Genomic DNA, 20,424 nt, shown 5'->3' on the forward strand with positions numbered 1-20,424 from the left:
GCTTAAACCTTTTCTGATCACCCGCACTAATAATACAAGTCATTTTGAAAACAGATTTGGCAAAATAATTACACAATGCAGAGCCATTGATGACATTTAAAATGTGCATCAGGGACATTTATACATGTATCAAAACCATTTCTATAACCCCTTGCTGGGGATACGTTCGGGTCCAGTTTACAGACTGGCAGGTGGAGGTTCAAAGAGCTCCGGCAAGGCAGCCGCATGCAGCCGCCTCCCTGAGCACCTGAATCCAGGGATCCCTCTGCCATCGGCCCAAACGGACGCTGCCGCGGAGTTCACAGGGGGAACTTTTATCACCTGGGACGACTTTCACTTCCTAATGATGCAGGTTTTCAGCAGGAAGTAAATTTCTCGCTTTTTTCCTGACAACTAAAGCACACGCTGTCAAGCAGGATGAGGAGCTTAAACAGCTTAGCCAGAGATGGATTGCGTCTGATTTTGGAAGATTGAGTTGTGTTTAATATACTGCTTTCCCCAAACATAATTTTATTTCATTTCAAATCTCTCTGACAGTGCTTGTCACCACTTCCCTATGTGCCGCACTTCTTCCCGCGGGTAGGAGAGGCCTGTGCTGTGAACTGTGGATGGGCCCCTAGAAATACGGGATGCTGTCCAGTGTGATAAACAGCGGATCTGAGGGCACTAACGGTGAAACCGAATCATGAAGCGTCCAAAGAGCGAAAAGCACGGTGTTACCATTTGCCCATTTCTTGTCTTTTTTATAATTCGTTATGATTGAGGTCCTGATGAAAAGGAGCAAGTGATCCAAAGAATACCTTCTCATGGATCCGTCATTAATAAGGAAGAATACACATGTCAAGTGTTGGCGAAAGCCTTCCCTCCATCAAGGGTAAACCCAGCACCGATGGGTGGACACACATGAAACTGGGTCTTTTCAAAGTTTCGGTGCAGCTCCACAATGATCTCAAATAACGACCATCAGTAGTCAGTTGTTAACATGGGTTTGCTATAGGACATTTGCTCGGTTGGTTTACAAGGGAGATTTTTTTCTGGTTCTGTCTTCCAGGTTGACTGGCATGAACCTCCCTTCTCCCGTTATAAGTAGCAAGAATTGGTTACGACTCCATTTTACATCTGATAGTAACCATCGGCGCAAAGGATTTAATGCACAGTTTCAAGGTAAGAATGCCCCATTTTCTATATTTAAAAAAAGATATTTTGGTCTTTTTACCCTCAAACTTTAAGATTCTCTTGTTAGAGATAGAGCAAGAGATAGAAGCTTAAAAATACCCCCTAGCTCTTTTATGCACAATTAACTGGAAATTCTGCAGATACTCCTAACAATTTCTCAGTAAAGCTTTATTACTTTGACAATATATCATGTATTTTCTTGTTTTGCTTTAATTATTACTGAGTTTTTATCAATAAGTTTCTTTTTATTGTTAAGCTGCAACATACATGGTTTAATACAACAAAAAACACTTAATCAAGTGAAAAAAAATAAACTGAACAATAAACAAATAAACACTCAAAACAAAATATTTTCCATTGGAAACATGTTAAGATGAATACAGGGTTTCATTATCATCTTACTGCAATTTTCTTATTCATTCATTTTAACTCATATACAGCTAACCAGAAAATATCCGTAGCCGGCTGGCTGTTTTCTTGACCCACTCATTAAAACTGGTACAGCATATAGGTTACATGAACATGCATAAGTGTATCATCCTACTGCTTCCAGATGTAAAATATATCCACAGTACATAAATCCGGCTACCTGCTTTAATAATTTACAGGTAAGTGAATATCAAAAGAAAAACATGAGATTTTTTTTGGAGCTGAGAGAAATGGAGTCTGTAGTCACTGACATGCAGGTCTGATTTTGAAACTTCCTCTTTGCATCAAATTTTTAGTGTTTATACCTGGATAGTATTGTGTCATTGCACGTATGTTTTAAGATTATTTACTTATTTTAGAAAGAGAGAGAGAGAGGGAGAAAGAGAGAGACCAGGGCAGGGAGGAGGAGACACAATCCTGAAGCAGACTCCCCGCTGAGAGCGGAATCAGAATCCCCCATGGAGGACTTGGGGCTCCTTTCTAGGACCCTGAGATCATGACCTGATCCGAAATCAAGATTCGGACCCTTAACTGGCTGAGCCACGCAGGTGCCCCACCCATATGTTTTTAAGAATTAATAATCCTTATCAATACCATAAAAAGTATTCAATTTATTAGGAGATCCACTGAAAACAGTCCACTTTGCATTTGCAAGGAACAATAGTATTACTGTGTCAGAAAGCAAGATGTGCTCCCAGGAAACCTCTCATCTTCCCCCAAATCATGACCGTGAGAATGTCGAGAGTTCAGTTTAGAGCACATTCCTTAAGCACTCACTGTGCGCACGCCAGGACCCCGAAATGAGGAAATTATAATAACCCCCATGTCCAGAATCTCATTGGTCAGAAAAACAGTTTGCAAACAACCCCCATGAAAGGCAGGATGGAAACCAAAGTCATGTCAGCCACTTTGGGAGATTTTAGTAATGTTCTAGCAAATGGTCTGAATGTGTCCTTCTAAAGCACAATTCAAATCCCATAATGCCTTCAATGTATCTTTTTGGGCAAGAAGTAGAAAACTAAGAGTAATTTGCAGGAAATTAAATACAGATGGTGCTGAGGGGCACACGTGGAGGTGAGCAGACTTTGTTTGCACCTGCTCCCTGGGGCTCGCCAACCTTCACAGAATGGGCCTGACTTTAGAACGCAGGGCCAATTTTGTTTCGCCAAAATGCATCTGGTGCATCATCAGGAGCACTGCCCATCTCACATTATCTGCGGATGTGCCAGAAAGTTCCTTATTTTATCCACTTGGACTGCAAATAGACTGCCTTCCAAGTTTTACAGGAGTCATACCAATTGGTTTCTTGTCCTGGAATCTAGACAAAGCTGAGCTCCTTTTTCAGACCTGCTTCTATTTGCCTTTATCGTTTAAGACCATAAACTGTATCTGCAGTCCTAACGGGGTGCCTGTGACATACGTGATATGTACATACGATGTGGACGAACACATGCTGGGGGAGGGGACGTCACACAGGGACACGGTAGGTGGGCTGTGAAGTACTCCATGAGGTCTTGTAGGGAAATCCCCCTGAGCTGGGTCTGTATCAATCCCCATTCACTGATACATCTATCTCCAATATAGAACAATCATAAATTAATATTCCGAAGGCAAAGTGACTGACCAGTAGGTAGGCAGGTAGATCAATAGAGAGTCCTTTCTAAACGGTGGTTGATCTTCAAAGGTCCTGATATTGATTAATATATTGGCATTGAACTGCAGGAAAAAATTCTAGGTGTCAGTCCTCCAACCTGATCAGTGAATTTGGCGTCTGTACCAGTGACTGGAAGAGAGGAAAAAAAAAAAACTTGAAGACAATCCAAATTGGCGGATATAAGTAACATTCTGGTTGACAGAAAATTCGAATAGTTTAGACATATTAGCCATTGAGAAATATATATATATACACACATATATGTATATATAAAATATAATTATTCAAATATATGCGTGTGTGTGAATGCGTTGGGTTCCCTCTCACTGTCCCCCATCAGCCTCCCCCTTGACCATCTCTGCATGACTTTGCAACCAGGAGCGTTCATGGTTTTCATGCCGCAGGCCAATGAGAACCTTCCCGACACACAGGGAAAAACGGATTTTTCACTGACGTCTTCTCTTCATTCCCTATTGACATCTGTACTGTACTTTTGTTGCAACAAAACAAAACAAGGTTGTGGTTACCCACACAAACGAAAAACAGGAAAGCATGGTAGAAGAGCAGTCCAGAAAACCAACGAGAAAAACAACCATAGTTACAGTGAAAATTCCCATGGTGTTTGCCAGATGCTATTTGACTATCTATCCCTGTATTCTGTCGAAGAATCTGAATCTTAGCTCAGTCAGTGGAGGAGGGGGCACCTTCTGAGAAACACATGTGTCTGGGCTTGCTGCCTTTGAAACAATTGCAGTCGCATTTATACTTGTGGTCATGGTTAAGGATCTATAAAGACTTCATCAGTGTTCCTTGGAGTAAGAATATGATTCCAGACTAGGTGGGATCCCTGTAAAACCCCATGGGGTTCTAAGCCACTGACAGAGTCTTCCAGTGGTAGCTTCTGATGACAGAGTGCTTTTTTGTTCAAGAGTACCATGCCTATGAAGAATATTATAACTTCTAAAAACAAAGAATATCTTCTTTTTAACGTGGTGCTCTTCTGGGTCAAATAATCAACCACCACTATAAAATGTGTTTTCGACTTTCATGTCTAAGTCCTTTTATTCTTTGAATTGCACACTGTGTTCTTTGGCTTTTATCTCTTCAATCATGCCATCAAATTATGCCAAAAGTAGTAGTGTGCTTGACTGACAAGTAAGCCGGCTCTGTGGCCGCTCTTCCCAAAATATATTCACTATCAAAATAGCATCGTGAACAAAGGAGTGGCAAATGCAATAAAAGTCACTGGATTTATTTGCAATATCTTGTGTGTGTGTGTGTGTGTATATATATATATATATATATATATATTAGGTTCTTGTGGAAATGACAGATTTATGTAGGACACATTATATCTTTAAATCAGCTGAAAATTGAGCCCATTCTTTATATGTTGCCGCCATCATTAATTATAATTAAATAAGTGCCTTGTTAGCACCATCAGTCATTTAGACATTTTTGATGTCTACAAGATAGATTTTTTTAAAGATATATTAATACTGAAGCACAAATGCATCTTCGCTATTAAGTAACAATGTGTGTTGAGCTGCAGTCTTACATATGTCTACCTGGCTGTGTATAAAAATACAATTTTTACAAAATGCAATTCCTATTGATTTCTGAAACTGATAAGTCATTTTAAGTGTTTGTAATAAAACTGCAGTTTATATAGAGAGCACCTGTCTCATAAATCAAAGGAAAACCTGACAATGGATTTTAAAATGTTGGGTTGACACAAATAATTAGCTTTCTCTTTAAGTGATACTTCTATATAATGACTAATTTTAGTTTTTAGTTAAATGGAGACTTGATATAAAATAAGGCTTTCGTGTTGTTAAAATGTATCTTGGAAAATTGGGAGCTTCATCTTTTCAGATTAATTCAAATTTGGATGACATGTACGCTCGCCCATTCCCCAGTGCTCCCTGAGACACAATCGCAGAAGCTCTACCTAAGAGATGATAGACATGGTCTATCCTAGCACTGGTGTGTATGTCTGTCTCTCCCTTTAGAACAGAAGCTCTGCAAATAGTAGTAAAGGCCGTAATCTAGAACCCAAAACGTTCTCAATTAATATATGCTGAAGAAAAAAAGGAAACCAAATGAGCTGCTCCTACTCCCCCCAGACGCCAAGGACAGCTGGTGGGCAGAAGTAGTGAGATGCCCTGTAGGCGACGCTCTCACTCACTTGCATGACGTGGACGGGCGCTGCTCTTCTGAGGGGACTTTTCGGATAGGTAGGGACACATCAAGTTTAAATCAAAACAAGTTAGCAACCTCTAATCTTATCACCTCTAAAAAATTCTGAAAACTTCTAAACCTCTAACAGAGAAACTGCTTTTAATAAATATAACTTCACTCAAATCACAGATACACAACCACTTTCCCTAAACATGTAAGTTAGCTTCTCTTGGAACCAAAGATTCTTGCAAAGTGCCAATGCTGGTCCTTTAAAAATTCAAAAAAGATGCCAGTCTCTGTGTTCCAGGCTGCTGAATCTTGGCCTGCTCTCTATTGTCAAGTACTTTCTGCCTCGTGTCCCTTGCTGTCTTACTCTACAAAGTCAGAATAACATTGACCTCACAGAATCCTTGCAGATAGCTAAGAAAATCACCAGAGTAACAAGGGCTCTCCAGGCCACACCAGAGTGTGAGAGCATTTGTTACCCGTCTGTAGTCCTTCTTTGTGCCTGGTACGTGCCCAGCCCAAATTAACTAACTCAGCTTCATATTGCAAGTTTTAAGAGATATTTTAAAATTTCAAAAATGGGCAGATGCTTTCGGCAGAACTGGTGCACCATTCTCTCGAAGACTGTTTCACGGTGAAGCTGAACCAAGGCATTCTCTAGAACCCAGTGTCTACACTCCACATCTGAGCTTGTCGGAAGTGAGTGCATCTGTGCAATGAACGGCTTATATGAAGACTGAACTCAGACACTTCATTCAGAGTTATCAACATGATGCCTCTGGAATTAACCAAAGTGTCCATCAGCAGTGGATCAGATCAGGAAATTATACATGTTTATACAAGGGAATACTAAAGAAAAATGAAAAAGGGCAAGCTGACTGTACACCCCTCAAGAGTGAATCTCATCAGCGTAACACCGAGTGAGAGGAACCAGACACAGAAGCACCACAGTGCACTGTCCGCGCAGATGTAATAATATAGGGACGCCTGGGGGTCTCAGTCAGTTCAGCATCTGACTCTTAGTTTTGGCTCAGGTCACGATCTCGGGGTTGTGAGATCAAGCCCCATGTTGGGTGCTGCACTCAGCACAAAGTCAGCTTGAGATTGTCTCTCAAATAGATAAGTAAATCTTTTAAAAATAAATATAATACAATATAAATAATAATTCAGGACTATATATACATATACAATTTAGGAATCTAAAAATTAATTATTGAGTGCATGCTTATTACTAAAAGAGTATCCTGCTGTGTGTGTGTGTGTGTATAATACTTAAACTTAAAAATTGTTTTTTTAAAAATGCTCAGAACAGCTCCTTTCCAAGAGGATGGCAAGTTCTTCAGAACTTTTTTTTTACAAATAAGATCAGGCAAAAATACCTAGAGAGCGCCTACTCACTGTCATGTTGCTAATTATTGTCCAAATTAGAAGCTACATCCCGCACACGAGGTCGGGGGGGATCGCAGGGCTGGTACCCCACGCCACATAGCTTGTAGATGGCCGCGTCAGGGCGTAAACAGAACTCTCCATTTTTTTCTTTTCAACGTCATCCTTTCCAACCCTATTTTTGCAATTTTCTTGCTGCACGGCTTCTACTATTTCCAATCACAACATCTTTCTTTGGGGAGCAGTGATTTATTTTTGTAAAACAGAAATCCCAGTGAAGAAAGCAATACTTCAGGGCAGCTATAAGTGAGTAGCAACTTAATCTGCTTTCTCAGGTTGATCTGTTCCAAGCAGAAAACTGGCAGACCACTGGGGGAACAGGTGCCATAATGATGGGGAGGGGTTGGCAGAAATAATGAATCTGGAGCTTGAAGCCTTGGATAACTGACTGAGTAAATATATTCATGGGAAGTGAATGTGTGTGTGTGTGTGTCTGTGTGTGTGTAACTAAGGGACAACATGAAAGCAGAGGGTCGATCCAGCAAAAAGCTAAAGAGGAGCGAGGGAACAGCTTCACAGCATAGCCCAGAGCGTCCTGGACTATCAGAAAGGCTCCCTGGGAACTGAGGGTGCCACTTTGCAGACAGGCGGTCCACCGTGTGAGTCCTGCCCCTGCCGGGCATGGCAGAGAGGGAACGGGGATTGGAGGTCGAATTCCCTGTTCTCAGTCCAGCGAGGAATGGGTGAATGGAGAGGAGTCACGCTAGATAGGAAGCGTTGCTAGAGCAAAGCCTGTTGCTGTTCTGTATATGGGGGGAAAGAACCATCATCACCTGTGCACAGAGGCGGAGATCAAAAAGAGAATACCTCTGAAGCATCTAACAGGGTGCCCAGAATGGGATCGCCTGCGTCTCATGAACTTGGGGAACATACCTGTGTTAATCTGCTGATGCGTTTTACAGACTTAGCTTAAAACATCCAGTGAGGGCTTGTGCGGGATTGTATGACTTCCTCAGACTTCCTGCAACTTCTTGGCATGGCTTTCCCTTCCCAGCTGCTTCATCTCTTACATCCCGGTTTACCCTTTCCGTCTATCCTACTCCCCTGCCCCGAGTACAGCGACCGTGCACTGGATGCCACCTCGATGTCGCCAGCACAATGACCATGCGTTGGGTGCCCCCTTGAGTCATTTGGAAATCCTTTCTCTCCATTTCCCTTACTGGGTGTCTGCTGTGTGGCCCACAGTGTGCCAGGAACATGGAATCCAACAGGACAAGTCCTGTTTCAGCCCAATGCCAGCACAGAGGTCAGGGGAGACCCGTAAACTGACAAGTCCCGTACAGTGTGGGTGACGTCATGCACAAAATGCCCTGGAATTAGAAAGCTGCACGTCAGCTGACTGGGCAGGGAGCGGAGGGCATTTGTGGGAGGTTTCCCGGAGGAGAGGCTGCCTGGGCTGCGTTCGGTAGCCAGGAAAGAGGCAGGAGAGGATTCCAAGAAAAAAGGGCGAGCAGACCTGGAGAAGCAGGACACGCACGGTGTGTTCAGGCTCCTGCACGTAGTGATGGTTCAGTATTGAAGTGTGAAGGGAGTCGGACAGCAATGAGAAGTAAAGCTGGAGAGGGGCGGCTGGCTCTGGGAAGGATTTTATGCTAGCCGTGGAAACTTAGCTGCACCATGAGCAAACAATAAAGATCGCCAGAGTGTTTGAGAAGATGAAGACGGAGAACAGCGTATACAGTTTTATCAACAGCACCACTGGTAGGTTCCCCTTTGTTAGCTGGCAGGGAGCACCCAGGGATTTCTCAGAAATGTGGGCCATGTACTGGAACGTTCTAAAACACTGATCATGGGAACAAAGATCGTCCCCAGACCACCATATTTAAAGAAGGGGAAAATGTTGCTGAGGTATATAAATTGGCCCTAGAGGGATCAAATGCCCTTCCGTCAAAGGCTTAGCCAAATCAAATTTGATGAACTAATATATTTGAGAAAGAAAGTGTCCACCAGAAGTGTGTGTGTTTGTTTGGTGGGGAAAGTCTTGGAAACGTCTTCAAAGCCCAGTGACCCAGGAGCTAGACAAGATCGTAATGCAAAGCCCGGTGACGTGCATTCCCGCGCTCCGCAACTGTGGTCTGTGAGCAGCCTGGCTCCGTCCCGGGGACACAGGCATGGACGGGCTGAATCAGCACATTCATCCAATGGTCCTGCCATGCCGCCGGGTGCCACCGCCCCTCCAGTTACCGTAGTGGACGATGAAGGGGAGGCCTCTTCTCCCAGGGAGTGGACATTCCAGAGAAGATGAGAGAATTGATCAAACACATTGAAAAAATAGCACGTGCCAAGTACAGCTGGAAAACTTCAGTCATGAAAGGCCCTTCTGAGGGAGGGGCACCTCCCTGAGATCTGAACGGCTTATGAAGGTCAAGAGGATCCATGAGCAAATCGCACAGAGAAAGCCACGGGGACGGGAGGGGCAGAAGAAGAACAGGGAGACGGGAGGTGACAAAGCACAGAGATGCGCTGGTGCAAAATCCCATAGGGACTTCCGAGGGTGTTGGTGGGGCTACGCCAGGTTTACATATAAGGCAAGACTTCAGAATGTCTGATTTCCATTTTGAACACATTGAGATTTCCTGCAGAAAATGCACTTCCATATATTAATATTCTGTCCCTGTGATGAGTTGTGGCATCCATTGTAAATTAATAAGTGATCATGGTGGCTCTTCCTTCTTACCTCTAACCTTGGTTACCTGGCCACATCCTGCTACAGTACTAGAGAATTACGCTTTCTGGTCTACAACGCTGAGGGCACACCTGCGCCAAAGTGATTAGTTAAGCTGACCTTCCCAGAGGGGCTTTGTCCTGGCTCAAGTGAGAGGCACCTTTACTGCTCTCCTTTGTCCAAACTGCCATTTAGCCAAAAACTTTTACCTACTTAACAGTGTGGTCTTGCGCTAGATGTCTAACAACAATCTCTTAGACATGCCCCATGTATCTTGTAAAAGGGGATACATAAAACAGGTACAATTTGGTGTGTGTCTCCTTGTATTAAAAAATCCTCAATGTGGGGTGCCTGGGTGGCTCAGTGGGTTAAGCCTCTGTCTTCGGCTTGGGTCATGATCCTAGGATCCTGGGATCGAGCCCCGTATTGGGCTCTCTGTTTGGCAGGGAGTCTGCTTCCTTCTCTTTCTCTCTCTCTGCCTACTTGTAATCTCTGTCAAATAAATAAATAAAATCTTAAAAAAAAAAATCCTCAATGTAAAAATCCATTCCGAACCACTGTTTGATATCTACTAAGGACAGAACGAAGAGAATGGGCTTAAACTTCAGTAGTAATTATTTTGACTAGGCATTGAGGGTGATTTCTTACTAATGTTTAAATAAAGTAATGTATTTCCTAAGGAAAATATGCACTTTTATTCCTCAGAGATGTTCAATTAATACAGTTCTCACCTCGGGGAAGCCCTAATGGGGTAAATGAACTTTTGAGTTCATTCCAGACTTTTGATTTAAATCTATGCATTTTCATGCACCAATTTATTTTAAGGTTATGTTGGAAATATTAGCCCATGATAAATCCTAGTCCTCATATATAAAACCACTTAAAATAAAAACTCTCTTTTTCTAAACTTCAAAATGTGGTTTGCCCTGGAAAACTGGAAGCCAACGTCACTCACTGCATCACCCTGGTTTACAACAGACTAATAAATGGCAACAGCCGGTTGATGCTCAATTTTTTTTTTTTTGTTGTTTAAAGATTTTATGTATTTATTTGACAGACAGAAATCACAAGCATGCAGAGAGGCAGGCAGAGAGAGAGGAAGAAGCAGGCTCCCTGCCGAGCAGAGAGCCCGATGTGGGGCTCAATCTGGGGACCCTGAGATCATGACCTGAGCCGAAGGCAGAGGCTTAACCCACTGAGCCACCCAGGCGCCCCTGATGCTTGGTTCTTACACTTGGAGACTATAAAGGCTTACCAGGGTTATTATCCCCTTGGTGAATTGTCTTCCTACGGTTTCTGCTTAGGTGATGTCAAGACACATTGTTCTGGCTTTCCGTTGAACAAACCCCTCACCGCACTCATCCTTCAAGCCTTCACTGTCGCGCTGGCAGTGTGGTCAGTCAGATTTGAGGACCGTGTTTAGGGTTTTGCCAAATGCACACACCACCTCTCGCAGGTAACAAACGCCCTGGAAGCTGAGACAGCACAGTCTACACTGCCCGCCGGGAGGCGTCAAGCCAGGGCGTCAGCGTTTGTTTACCTGGAGAGCGGAGCCTCCTAGTGTGGCTTCTCCCCAGAGCTGCTGCGCAACCCCTTCCCCAGAGCGCTTACCAGGAGGGGCTGTAGGGTGCCCAAGGGCCATGCCGGCTCGCTCAGAGCCCCGGGAAGCCAGTCGGCTTTGGAAGCCACACCGCTTGTTCTTGTCATCGTCTGGGGTGGGTTCCTCAGCTGAACAGCAGAGCAGTGGCTCAGTCCACGTCCTGGCCATCCGGGACGAGGTGGTGAGCCTCGGTACTCCAGGTGACTGCCGAGTTGCAGGGCAGCCTCACGCCGCTTGCGGAAGGCTGGGGCAGACGTCAGAGTCTACGCAGCCCTCAGCACGGGTGCAGATGTGAGTTTAAGTGGGTTGGAAACAGCATGTAGTGGGAGGATGCGTACGGTAAGCCGCTCAAGATGGTGAGTGTTGGGTCGCCGGTGGGTTCGTTTGTGCGCACATCGCTTCAGGGCACCGCACATCTAGCTCTGCTGCTCCTCTGAAAAGCCTTTCTTGACCACAACAGCTCCCAGCACGTTTCTCCGAGGGTCCCTTCCGCCGGGCAGGCAGCCCCAGAGATGGTCTCCAAGGGTTCATGAGGCTCTAGCCAGCGTCTTTGCACAGCTGACCACCATGATCTTTACCATTGGAAAGGCTGTATATTCCCCTCCATGAGGATGGGAAATTTCCTTTTCTTTTCTTTTCTTTTTTTTTTTTTTTTTTTTTTTTTTTTTTTTTTTAAGATTTTACTTATTTATTTGAGAGAGAGAAAGCATGAGAGAGGAGTGGTTCAGAGGAAGAAGAAGCAGACTCCCCGCAGATCTGGGAGCCCCATGCGGGACTCGATTCCAGGACTCCGGGATCATGACCCGAGCGAAAGGCAGTGGCTTAACCAACTGAGCCCCCAGGCACCCCGAAGTTTACTTCTGACCATGACTTGTGCACAATGCATTAATCCCTGGATATAGAGGGAATTAATTGAAGGGTATATAATATATGGAGGATAGAGTTCTCTTATCCTATAGATATTTTAGAATTTGCCTTGAAAGTAATAGGGGCTTAGTTTTTACCAGACATATATTGGGCTGCAATTCAGCTTATCTGACCATGTTTATTGTTAAAATGTTGACTTATGAATTATCTGCATGAGATGACAAATAGCCACAACCTATTTATCTGAATGGCCTCCTGAATGCCCCGCACCCTGCGTGCACTGGGCTCTCCTGCAAAATGCCTCAGTGGTAACTCACAAAATTCCTTAAATATTTAATATCTAGACCTTCACAGCTGCCCGGAGGTAGGGGAGCCAGCAGCTTCTGCTCTGGTTGATTTGTGCCTGCTATACTATGAGCTAAAAATATTTTTAAATATCATGCCTGAATATGGTTGTAAGAGCTGTATGTGACTCTTCATTGAACATGCTATTAAGTTCTCTAAAAATATGTAGCAAAACAAGCATAGATGTCCTTCTTTCTAGAGAAATATACATCGAGGCTTGTGAATACTTAGGTTAATACGTGTTTCTAAGTCACCCACTCTTCATTGTAATCCAGTGGTAACTTTCTTTGGCTGCATTTTTTTTCTTTGTTTGTTGTTTTGTTTTATTTTGCTTTGTTTGTTTAGTTTTGTTTTGTTTTTTACTTCCAAAATGTTTAAAAGACTTCCATACCTAATCTTCTCATGTTATAAAAGCCCTTATACTTCCCAAGCCTGGGGGGTTCATACCTGGTGGCGCGGAGTTCCCGGGTCAGTGCGGCGGTAGCTCCCGTCATGCACAAGCTGCTGAGCAGACACCGAAGCTCCCAGGGACAACGCTCTGGCCGCCCACTTCAGACTCATCTTTTCATCCACATTCCAGACACCCCGCGCACCGAGTGCCCCTGGACCTGTCGTCCCCCATGCCTGGCCATTCCCGCCCACCACAAACTGCGGCCTCTCGGTCTTTATCATTTTTTCTCTCTGAAAAAGCCTTCCCGGACTCCGGAGCCAGCACCAGCCATGCATCCGTATGTACCTGTACAGCCTTTAGCCTTTTCTTACCACTTTTGTGGTGAGCTTCACTGAGGTACGGTTGACAAAATCATCAACATTTAAAGTGTGCTTTCGGATGATCTCTTCGCACAGTACGAAAGGATCTCCTCCCGCAAGCTAAAGAACACACATCCATAACCTCACATACTTGCCTTTTTAAAAAAATTTTGATGAAAACATTTAGGTTCTCCTCTCTTAGCAAATTTCAGCTGTACGATGAACTGTGTTCAGCTGTAGTCGCCAGGGTACCCATTAGAGCCTCCGACGTTTTCATCTTATGACGAGGGCTGGACCCTTCCACCGACTGCTCATGATTTCCCCCACCTCCAGCCCCTGGAAACCACCTTTCTGGTGTCTACAGTTTCTGAGTTCAACTTTTCTTTTAAGATACATATCCCACATTTGCTCGCGATGTTGCTATACCTAGTTTGTGTTTTGTGTTATGTTTTCAGAGCAGACACATTCTCTGGTGTCTCCATCACTGGGCAGTGATTTTTTTTTTTTTTTTTAAGATTTTATTTATTTATTTGTCGGAGAGAGAGCACAAGCAGAGGGAGTAGCAGGCAGAGGGGGAAGCAGGCTCCCTGCTGAGCAGGAAGCCCCATGCTGGACTTGATCCTAGGACCCTGGGAGCATGACCTGAGCTGAAGGCAGACACTTTTTACTGATTGAGCCACCAAGGTTTCCCGGGACAGAGTGATCGTCACACACAGCATTCAGTCCCTGTTGGCTGAATGGATGGTTCAGTGCCTCAACAAATCAAAAGCCCCAGAAACAGATCTTCTGCTCTGCATTCATTAAGATGGTAGCATAGTGGAAAGACACTGACCCATGGAGTCTGAAGAGCACTGTGGCCTTGAGCAGCTCTCTCAGCCCCTTCAGATGGCTGCTTGGTCATGTCTTCACCGTGCTAGCCACGCTCCTGCAGGAACCTCATGGCGCGCCGATGGAGAAGCTGCCCAAAGTCCTCATTCTAATGTGGCACAGATCTGATTGCTTTCGCCGGTGCCGTGCTCTGTGCTTGGTGACCCATGCAGGGAGATGGCGGGGATACAGAGCCCCCTGGGCTCTCACAATTTTGTGTGGCCTTGGGGTCACCCCTCCCCAACTGGAAGTCTCTGGAAGTCACAACTGGAAGTCACTGCCTCTACACGTAATGTGTGCTACCGGGGGCAGTCAGGACAAATTCAGAAAATCAAAAGTAACTCTTCACAGGGAAAAAGTTGAGTCACTTATATCAGGAGTTCTCTAAATCTCTCTCCTTCTGACCCTTCACAAGTGCCCCACGAGAGGCTAGCCCAGAGTGGTGACTCTGAGGGTAGACGGAAGGATAGGCAGGTGCTCTGCTACCTGCACCACCATAGAAGCAGGAGTGGAAGCTGTGACATTTACAGGGAAGCTCAGACGGCCTCCAGGGAGTGCGCCACTACCTCTGTGCCCCATAACACCCTTGTGCACTGGACGGGCACTTCTGGCCCTGCATGCCTGTGATTCCACAGTCTGACGGGTGGTGGTTATGTGCTCCGGTCTGAAGGTGATGGTTATGTCACAAGGCACACATGTTTCAGAACAGCAAGTTTTACACTTAAATATAGAGTTTTTGTCAGTTATGCCTCAGTAAAGCTAGGGGGGTAGATAAAGATAAAAAGAAAGAATCAGAATTGAAGTTGGACAAATATAGACCAAGTGGCCTTTTTTCAAAGCTGAGTTATCATGTTCGTCCTCATGGTAAGCCGATTGTGCTGACACGTCTTGTTCCCTTTACGGTAAGACTGCCCAGATAAGTAGAGCAGTTTTTTTTCTATTTCACAAAAACGATTACAGATGCATACATAGGCAACATCCTTTTCACTGATACCTTTTTCCAGAAAATTCCAGTATTTATCTCTGGCCCATGAATAATTGACTTAATTTAAAAACCTCAACCAAGTTAACCTTAGAGGTCTCTCTTACTTCTGTTGTCTACAAGTTGAGATGGTTGTGAGGACCAGTATATCCCACTGTCCTTAATTCATCCATGAGCAGCCTTGGCTATGTACTAGTAAGAGCTGGGAGCTTTTTAAAAAAAATTATTATTTTTAAAGATTTTACTTATGTATTTGACAGAGAGATAGAACACATATAGTCAGAGAGGCAGGCGGGGTGGGGGGGGAGCAGGCTCCCTGTTGAGCAGAGAGCCCGACGTGGGGCTCCATCCCAGGACCCTGAGATCATGACCTGAGCCAAAATTAAGTCTGACACTTAACCGACTGAGCCACCCAGGTGCCCCACCTTCTTAATATTTTGAAATCATTCTCTGTAGTCCTACAAACTTTCTATCACCATTATTTTAACTTTTAGTCTTTAGAATGATTTAAGACATCACAGCTTATATTGGTTAATTCAACATTTAACACAAAGGTACAAAGATCAGTATTTTCTCAAATTGTTTTTGAGAATGTTCTTTTCTTTGCTCTGAGTAATATCTCTTTTTTAATTCTAAGTAGTCTTCATGTAATTCCAAATATTGAGACCAAAGTTTATAAAATAGGTTACATAAACGAATGCCAGTATTAACCTTAAACCTGTATTAGTTGCTACCATAACTATAAATAAATGTGGTATTTAATTGATAACATTCATTTAAAATCTAATTTAACTTGGTAACTCAAACATAATATACATTTAAAAAAATCCTTACCTGTCACGTGATAAATACCAATTTTGTAAATATATATCGTGTAAGCATGGGGTATAAAAATAACTCACTGTCTCTGACTTCAGGAGTTTATAATCTAATTAGTAGCTCTCAATATGTATTTAGGTCAGATTCCCTATTGAAAATTTAATACAGATTATGGACTTAGAGTTCATACATACCCGATTTAACATACATTTTTGTGAACTTCCTGTTTGTATGAAATCCCAGAGGCTACAACTAGATTGCGGGTTAAGAATTATATCTGTAGGAATTTCAGGGTCAGAACTGCTGCTTTCAGTTAATGTTGGACGGGAGGAGACACATTTAATTGAAAGATGATAGATACAGAGAGGCGAATGATCGATAGAAGGTCAGGATCTCTGATAGGGATATATCGGTAGAGCAGGCAGAAGCGTGAAGGAGATAAGAATGTGCCGGGGTGAAGCTGGGAAGAGAAGGGGAAACCCAGCTTGAAAGGGCAATTTGAGAGAAGAAAAGAAATCAAGAGTACTTGGAAAAACTTGAATTACATTTGACATTTGTGGAAGATAATAATGGAAAAGGATGTGCTGGCCAGCATGTGACTGACATTAAAAAGAACCTGAAATTTATAATTGAGGTCGTTAGAGGTTGCTGAAGGATACCTGAACAGGGTTTGACCTTGGAGAGAGAGGACACTGGGCCTGGAGTAGGTCAGAGAAAGGATCATGGTGTTGGCACAAATATATTCAACTACTCTAGGTCACACTGCTCTTTCTAAACATGACCATCCATTCAGAGAACAGAAATTTGGCACAATGTGCCTGTCCTACTCGGCAGTTTAGAAAATCCTTATTTTTATTACGCTGGAAGTTACCTATCTGTACTCTCTGACTGCACTGAGTGAGTCAGGTTTTACCAAGTTGGTCCTAAAGTCTCTGAATGCATTTAAGAGAAAGAAGTCTGCCTACTGAAAGTGTAAACTGACCGGAACCGAATCACATTGCATTTGCTGATCTACTGGGTCAAACTGCGATCACATCTGTCGGGAGACGTGACAGTCAAATGATGAACAAGGAGTGTGGGTTAGAGCACCGAGCCATGTGAGGCCTCCGGTGATACCGTCTTCCTGATGCCTCTGTGTCAAGCCTCCTGGAAGGATGCCTGGCCGAAGCTCTTCCCAGGCACCCGGCTTCGCTGTCCGCAGCCTCGGAACCGCCAAACCCCGTCTCCCTGACTCCCACCTCCTTTACCTTCTTTGCCCGGCCTTTCCCTCCTACTGCGTAACCGGGGGCTTGAGTAGGGTTCTGCCCTACTTCCCTGCTTCTGTCCCCTTACCGGGGCAGCCCCGGCCTTCCAGAGCCTTGCCCCAGTGGCGCTCAAGGTGGGAGCGCTCTGCCCCTCCCTCCTCCATTCCCTTGTGCCCGTAGACGCCTCTGGGTGTTGCTTGGTTCGCTTTGCCTCTCTTCTCCACCGTGTGCAGTGGAACCGACATCCCAAGTCCATAAGCTTGTCTCTGCACCTCTGCCTCAAATCCCAGTGCCTTCTCCCCCTCCTCCTGTCTTCCCCACAGTTTCCCTATGGGAAACCCTCCCCTCTCCATGCTACCTGTGACTCACAGTGTCCCCCGAGTCCTCTACCCTGCAGCCCCCCACTTCTGAGAACTCCCATAGAACCTGCTCTTTTTCCCATCCCAGTGACGTGGCTCTTGACTCGGACTGCCTTGTACTATCAATGCCTCCTTCAGGGTGAGCTGTGGGATGCAGGCACTGCCGACCTCGTAGATGGAGATGAGCTGCGGACGTAAAATACACCAGGTCTAAAGGCAGTAGGGGACGAGCACTGTGAGATGTCTTATGTGAGGACGGTATCTTCTATCACTTTCTTTATGTGTTTAGTTTTTTTAAATGTGTGCACTAGAAAATTTCACATTACATACGTGGTCACCTTTGTGTCCCCTATTTTATCTCTATGGATGGTGCTGCCATAGACCATTTTCGGTTCACAGCAAGACTGGGAGGGCTGCTCCAATAGGACCCTTCTCAGGATGGTTCTCCTACCAATTCTGAATGTCTGAACACCTCACACGAAGGACTAAGTCTGGCTGGGACATCCTGGCTTACAGTGCAGAATCGTCACAAACAGTAAGAACTGCCATTTATTCTTCAATGTCAATGAGTTTTCTTGCTGCTTTTTCAGAAGTAAACAACAAAAAAAGCGGGGGGTATATACTATTTCCCAGTGATTAAGAGAGAAAGAATAATACTGGGAAAGAAACAGTGTGGATTATTATTGTTATTATTATTGTAATTTACCAGATTGCCTGGACCAGTCTTTGATATCCCGTTTAACACCAGCGTGTAGGAAAGCCTTGCTGCCACCCAGTAGATGGGCAAGTACCGCAATTTCCTCAGTTTCAGTTGCTTCCATGTGGAGGACAGTGACTGAAACCCGTATTCGGGGGGAGACTAGTAACAGAAAATTGCCACCTGCAGACCTAACACCTCTGAAAGAAGAAAGCTGCTTGCAATAGTTTGGGAAAACTGCTGTATGCAGGATGATCCAAAATCAATATTCCAAACTGAAATCTTTGTGTTTGACAGAGAGAGGAGAGCTTCATTCAGCAGAGCCAACGTGTGGACTCGTACTGGAGGTAGAGGAGAGGTCTTATACTTCAAACGCATGGCTCCCCGCCTAGGATGACCTTAGTCAACTCAGGCTTCCCACAGATTAAATCCTGATTGCAAAATAGGTGATAGGATTATTATTTTTATTAGGAATGATCAATTATTTCACTTAAGTTTATTTTTAAAACTTTCTGTGTCCATGTTTCTTGGAAAACCCCACTTGGATTATCACAGTGTTTAATGTGCGGAGTGAAGCAAGCATGCTATGGAAATCGTTAAGATCATGTCTGAAAGCTTTTGAAAGGGCAGTTACGATGGAGAGCTAAAATAATAAAAAAATGTAAATCCAGTGAAACTTACCACCTCTGTTGTGTTTGTCCAGTGTGTGCGAGAAGAGTGTTTTGAAGCGGTTCTGCTCTTTGCAAATCCCTTTGTGTTGCACCGATTCACTCGAGGGTCCCCAGAAGGGTCCAGGGGAATTTTAATCACAAGGAGAGCGATGATAAAGCAGAATTCTGGGATTGTCTTTCTTTCATTTTTAGAGAAAATGCCATTATTGCTGAAAGACTACATTCAGCATTATTTACCCCCTGAGGTTCTTCAACAGACCTATTTCTCAGAATCACCCCTACTGTAAAACGTCCATCGTGTTTGTTGCTATGAAAATTGAAAATATTTTAACGTTATACCTTGATCTCACCCAGTTATGAAATCTATTGCTATTGTCTCATTAAGTATGGACCAATAACTTAAAACTTAATAATACAGATGGCACCAGGGTCCTTTCAACAGGCCTTTGTCAAATCCCTGATACGATGTACAGTTTTCTTTGCTTAGGAAATTGCATCTTCAGAGTCATTTCAGTGTCAAATAAAGTTTTAAGTCAAATGACTGTGTACAGACTACTCTTCAGGTTTTATTCCATTAGCTATTTTTAATCTAATTAGTTCTAGTCAGGAGGCTTATACTTTAAAGGTTTCTATAATTTTCTTAGCAACAGGTATTCAAGGAACAAATAGACGAAGTCCTTTGTGGTATTTTGTCTAGAGTTTAAATGACAGGTGTTGAAAAATTGAAAAAAAAAAACCCTACTCATTGAGAGTTCATAAAAATTTCACTTCTTCTAGCTATATTAAGGAATAAATGTTTTCTTTGTTCCTTGAGAAATTGAGTCATGTTTTATAGATGATGAACAGGAAGTTTATTTGTAGCAAACTTAAAGTCATGCTCAAAAAAGATTAGCTTAAAGTAGCTAGGAGAAAACTCATATATAATACATCTTACTTCAAGTAACAATAAAAATACGCCTTTGCAATAAATATACAGTCCTTTCCTGTTCCATTGGTTGAAGATATTCTACATGACATTGAATCCAAGATGAACTTGTTTACCCATTTTAGTATCTCCATGAGGAGAATCATGCATTCGGCAGTATCCTGTCTTTGTCCTTCCTTAGCCGTGTGTAACAGGAGTTAACGCTCGACTCCACACCTGCCGTCGTCTGAGACTTGATGAAGGGCTCTCATGGTACTTGTTGCTCTGATTACAGACCCTTCTCTTTCCCCGGATGCTAAGACTCCATATGTGTATTGCTTCTTCTAATTCACTGCCCGCCATTCCTTTCCTGGGCTTCTGTGCAGATGCAGAGTTCTGGAACCTTCTCCCAGCTCTGCATGTGCCCTCCCTGAGGGGAACAGCAAGGACACGAAGAGGACAGGGAAAGAAGAAATACTGGGTCGGGGTGGGGTCAAAATTGGCATTCCTTAATTTTGTAAAAGTAACGTAAATAAGTCAATTTAAAATTAACATTACGTTGTATGTCACAGGTTTACAATGTAAGAGTCTAAACATTAATAGATCTGACTGGTGACTGCAGATGTTCAGCAAACATATTGGCTTTGAAGGACTTAGACCTGGTAACTGACAGGAGGGCGCGCGCTCACCGATGGAATCAGCCGTCTAAGACGACGGGAGACGAGGGCGTCCAGGGAGAAACGCAGGAGGAAAGAGGATCAC

At 43.8% G+C, this 20,424-nt stretch overlaps 1 protein-coding gene across 2 annotated transcripts in view; it reads left to right on the forward strand.

Annotated features, from left to right (window-relative positions):
• CSMD1 (CUB and Sushi multiple domains 1) overlaps positions 1-20,424 on the forward strand; it is a 1,947,613-nt gene that overhangs the window by 1,219,018 nt on the left and 708,171 nt on the right. For both annotated transcript variants that reach the window (XM_059156007.1, XM_059156008.1), the window contains exon 6: positions 1,052-1,164. In XM_059156007.1, the coding sequence (XP_059011990.1) occupies positions 1,052-1,164 (113 nt within the window). The remainder of the gene's footprint in view (positions 1-1,051; positions 1,165-20,424) is intronic.

This window comes from Mustela lutreola, chromosome 18, assembly GCF_030435805.1.
Source record: "Mustela lutreola isolate mMusLut2 chromosome 18, mMusLut2.pri, whole genome shotgun sequence".
NCBI lineage: Eukaryota > Metazoa > Chordata > Mammalia > Carnivora > Mustelidae > Mustela > Mustela lutreola.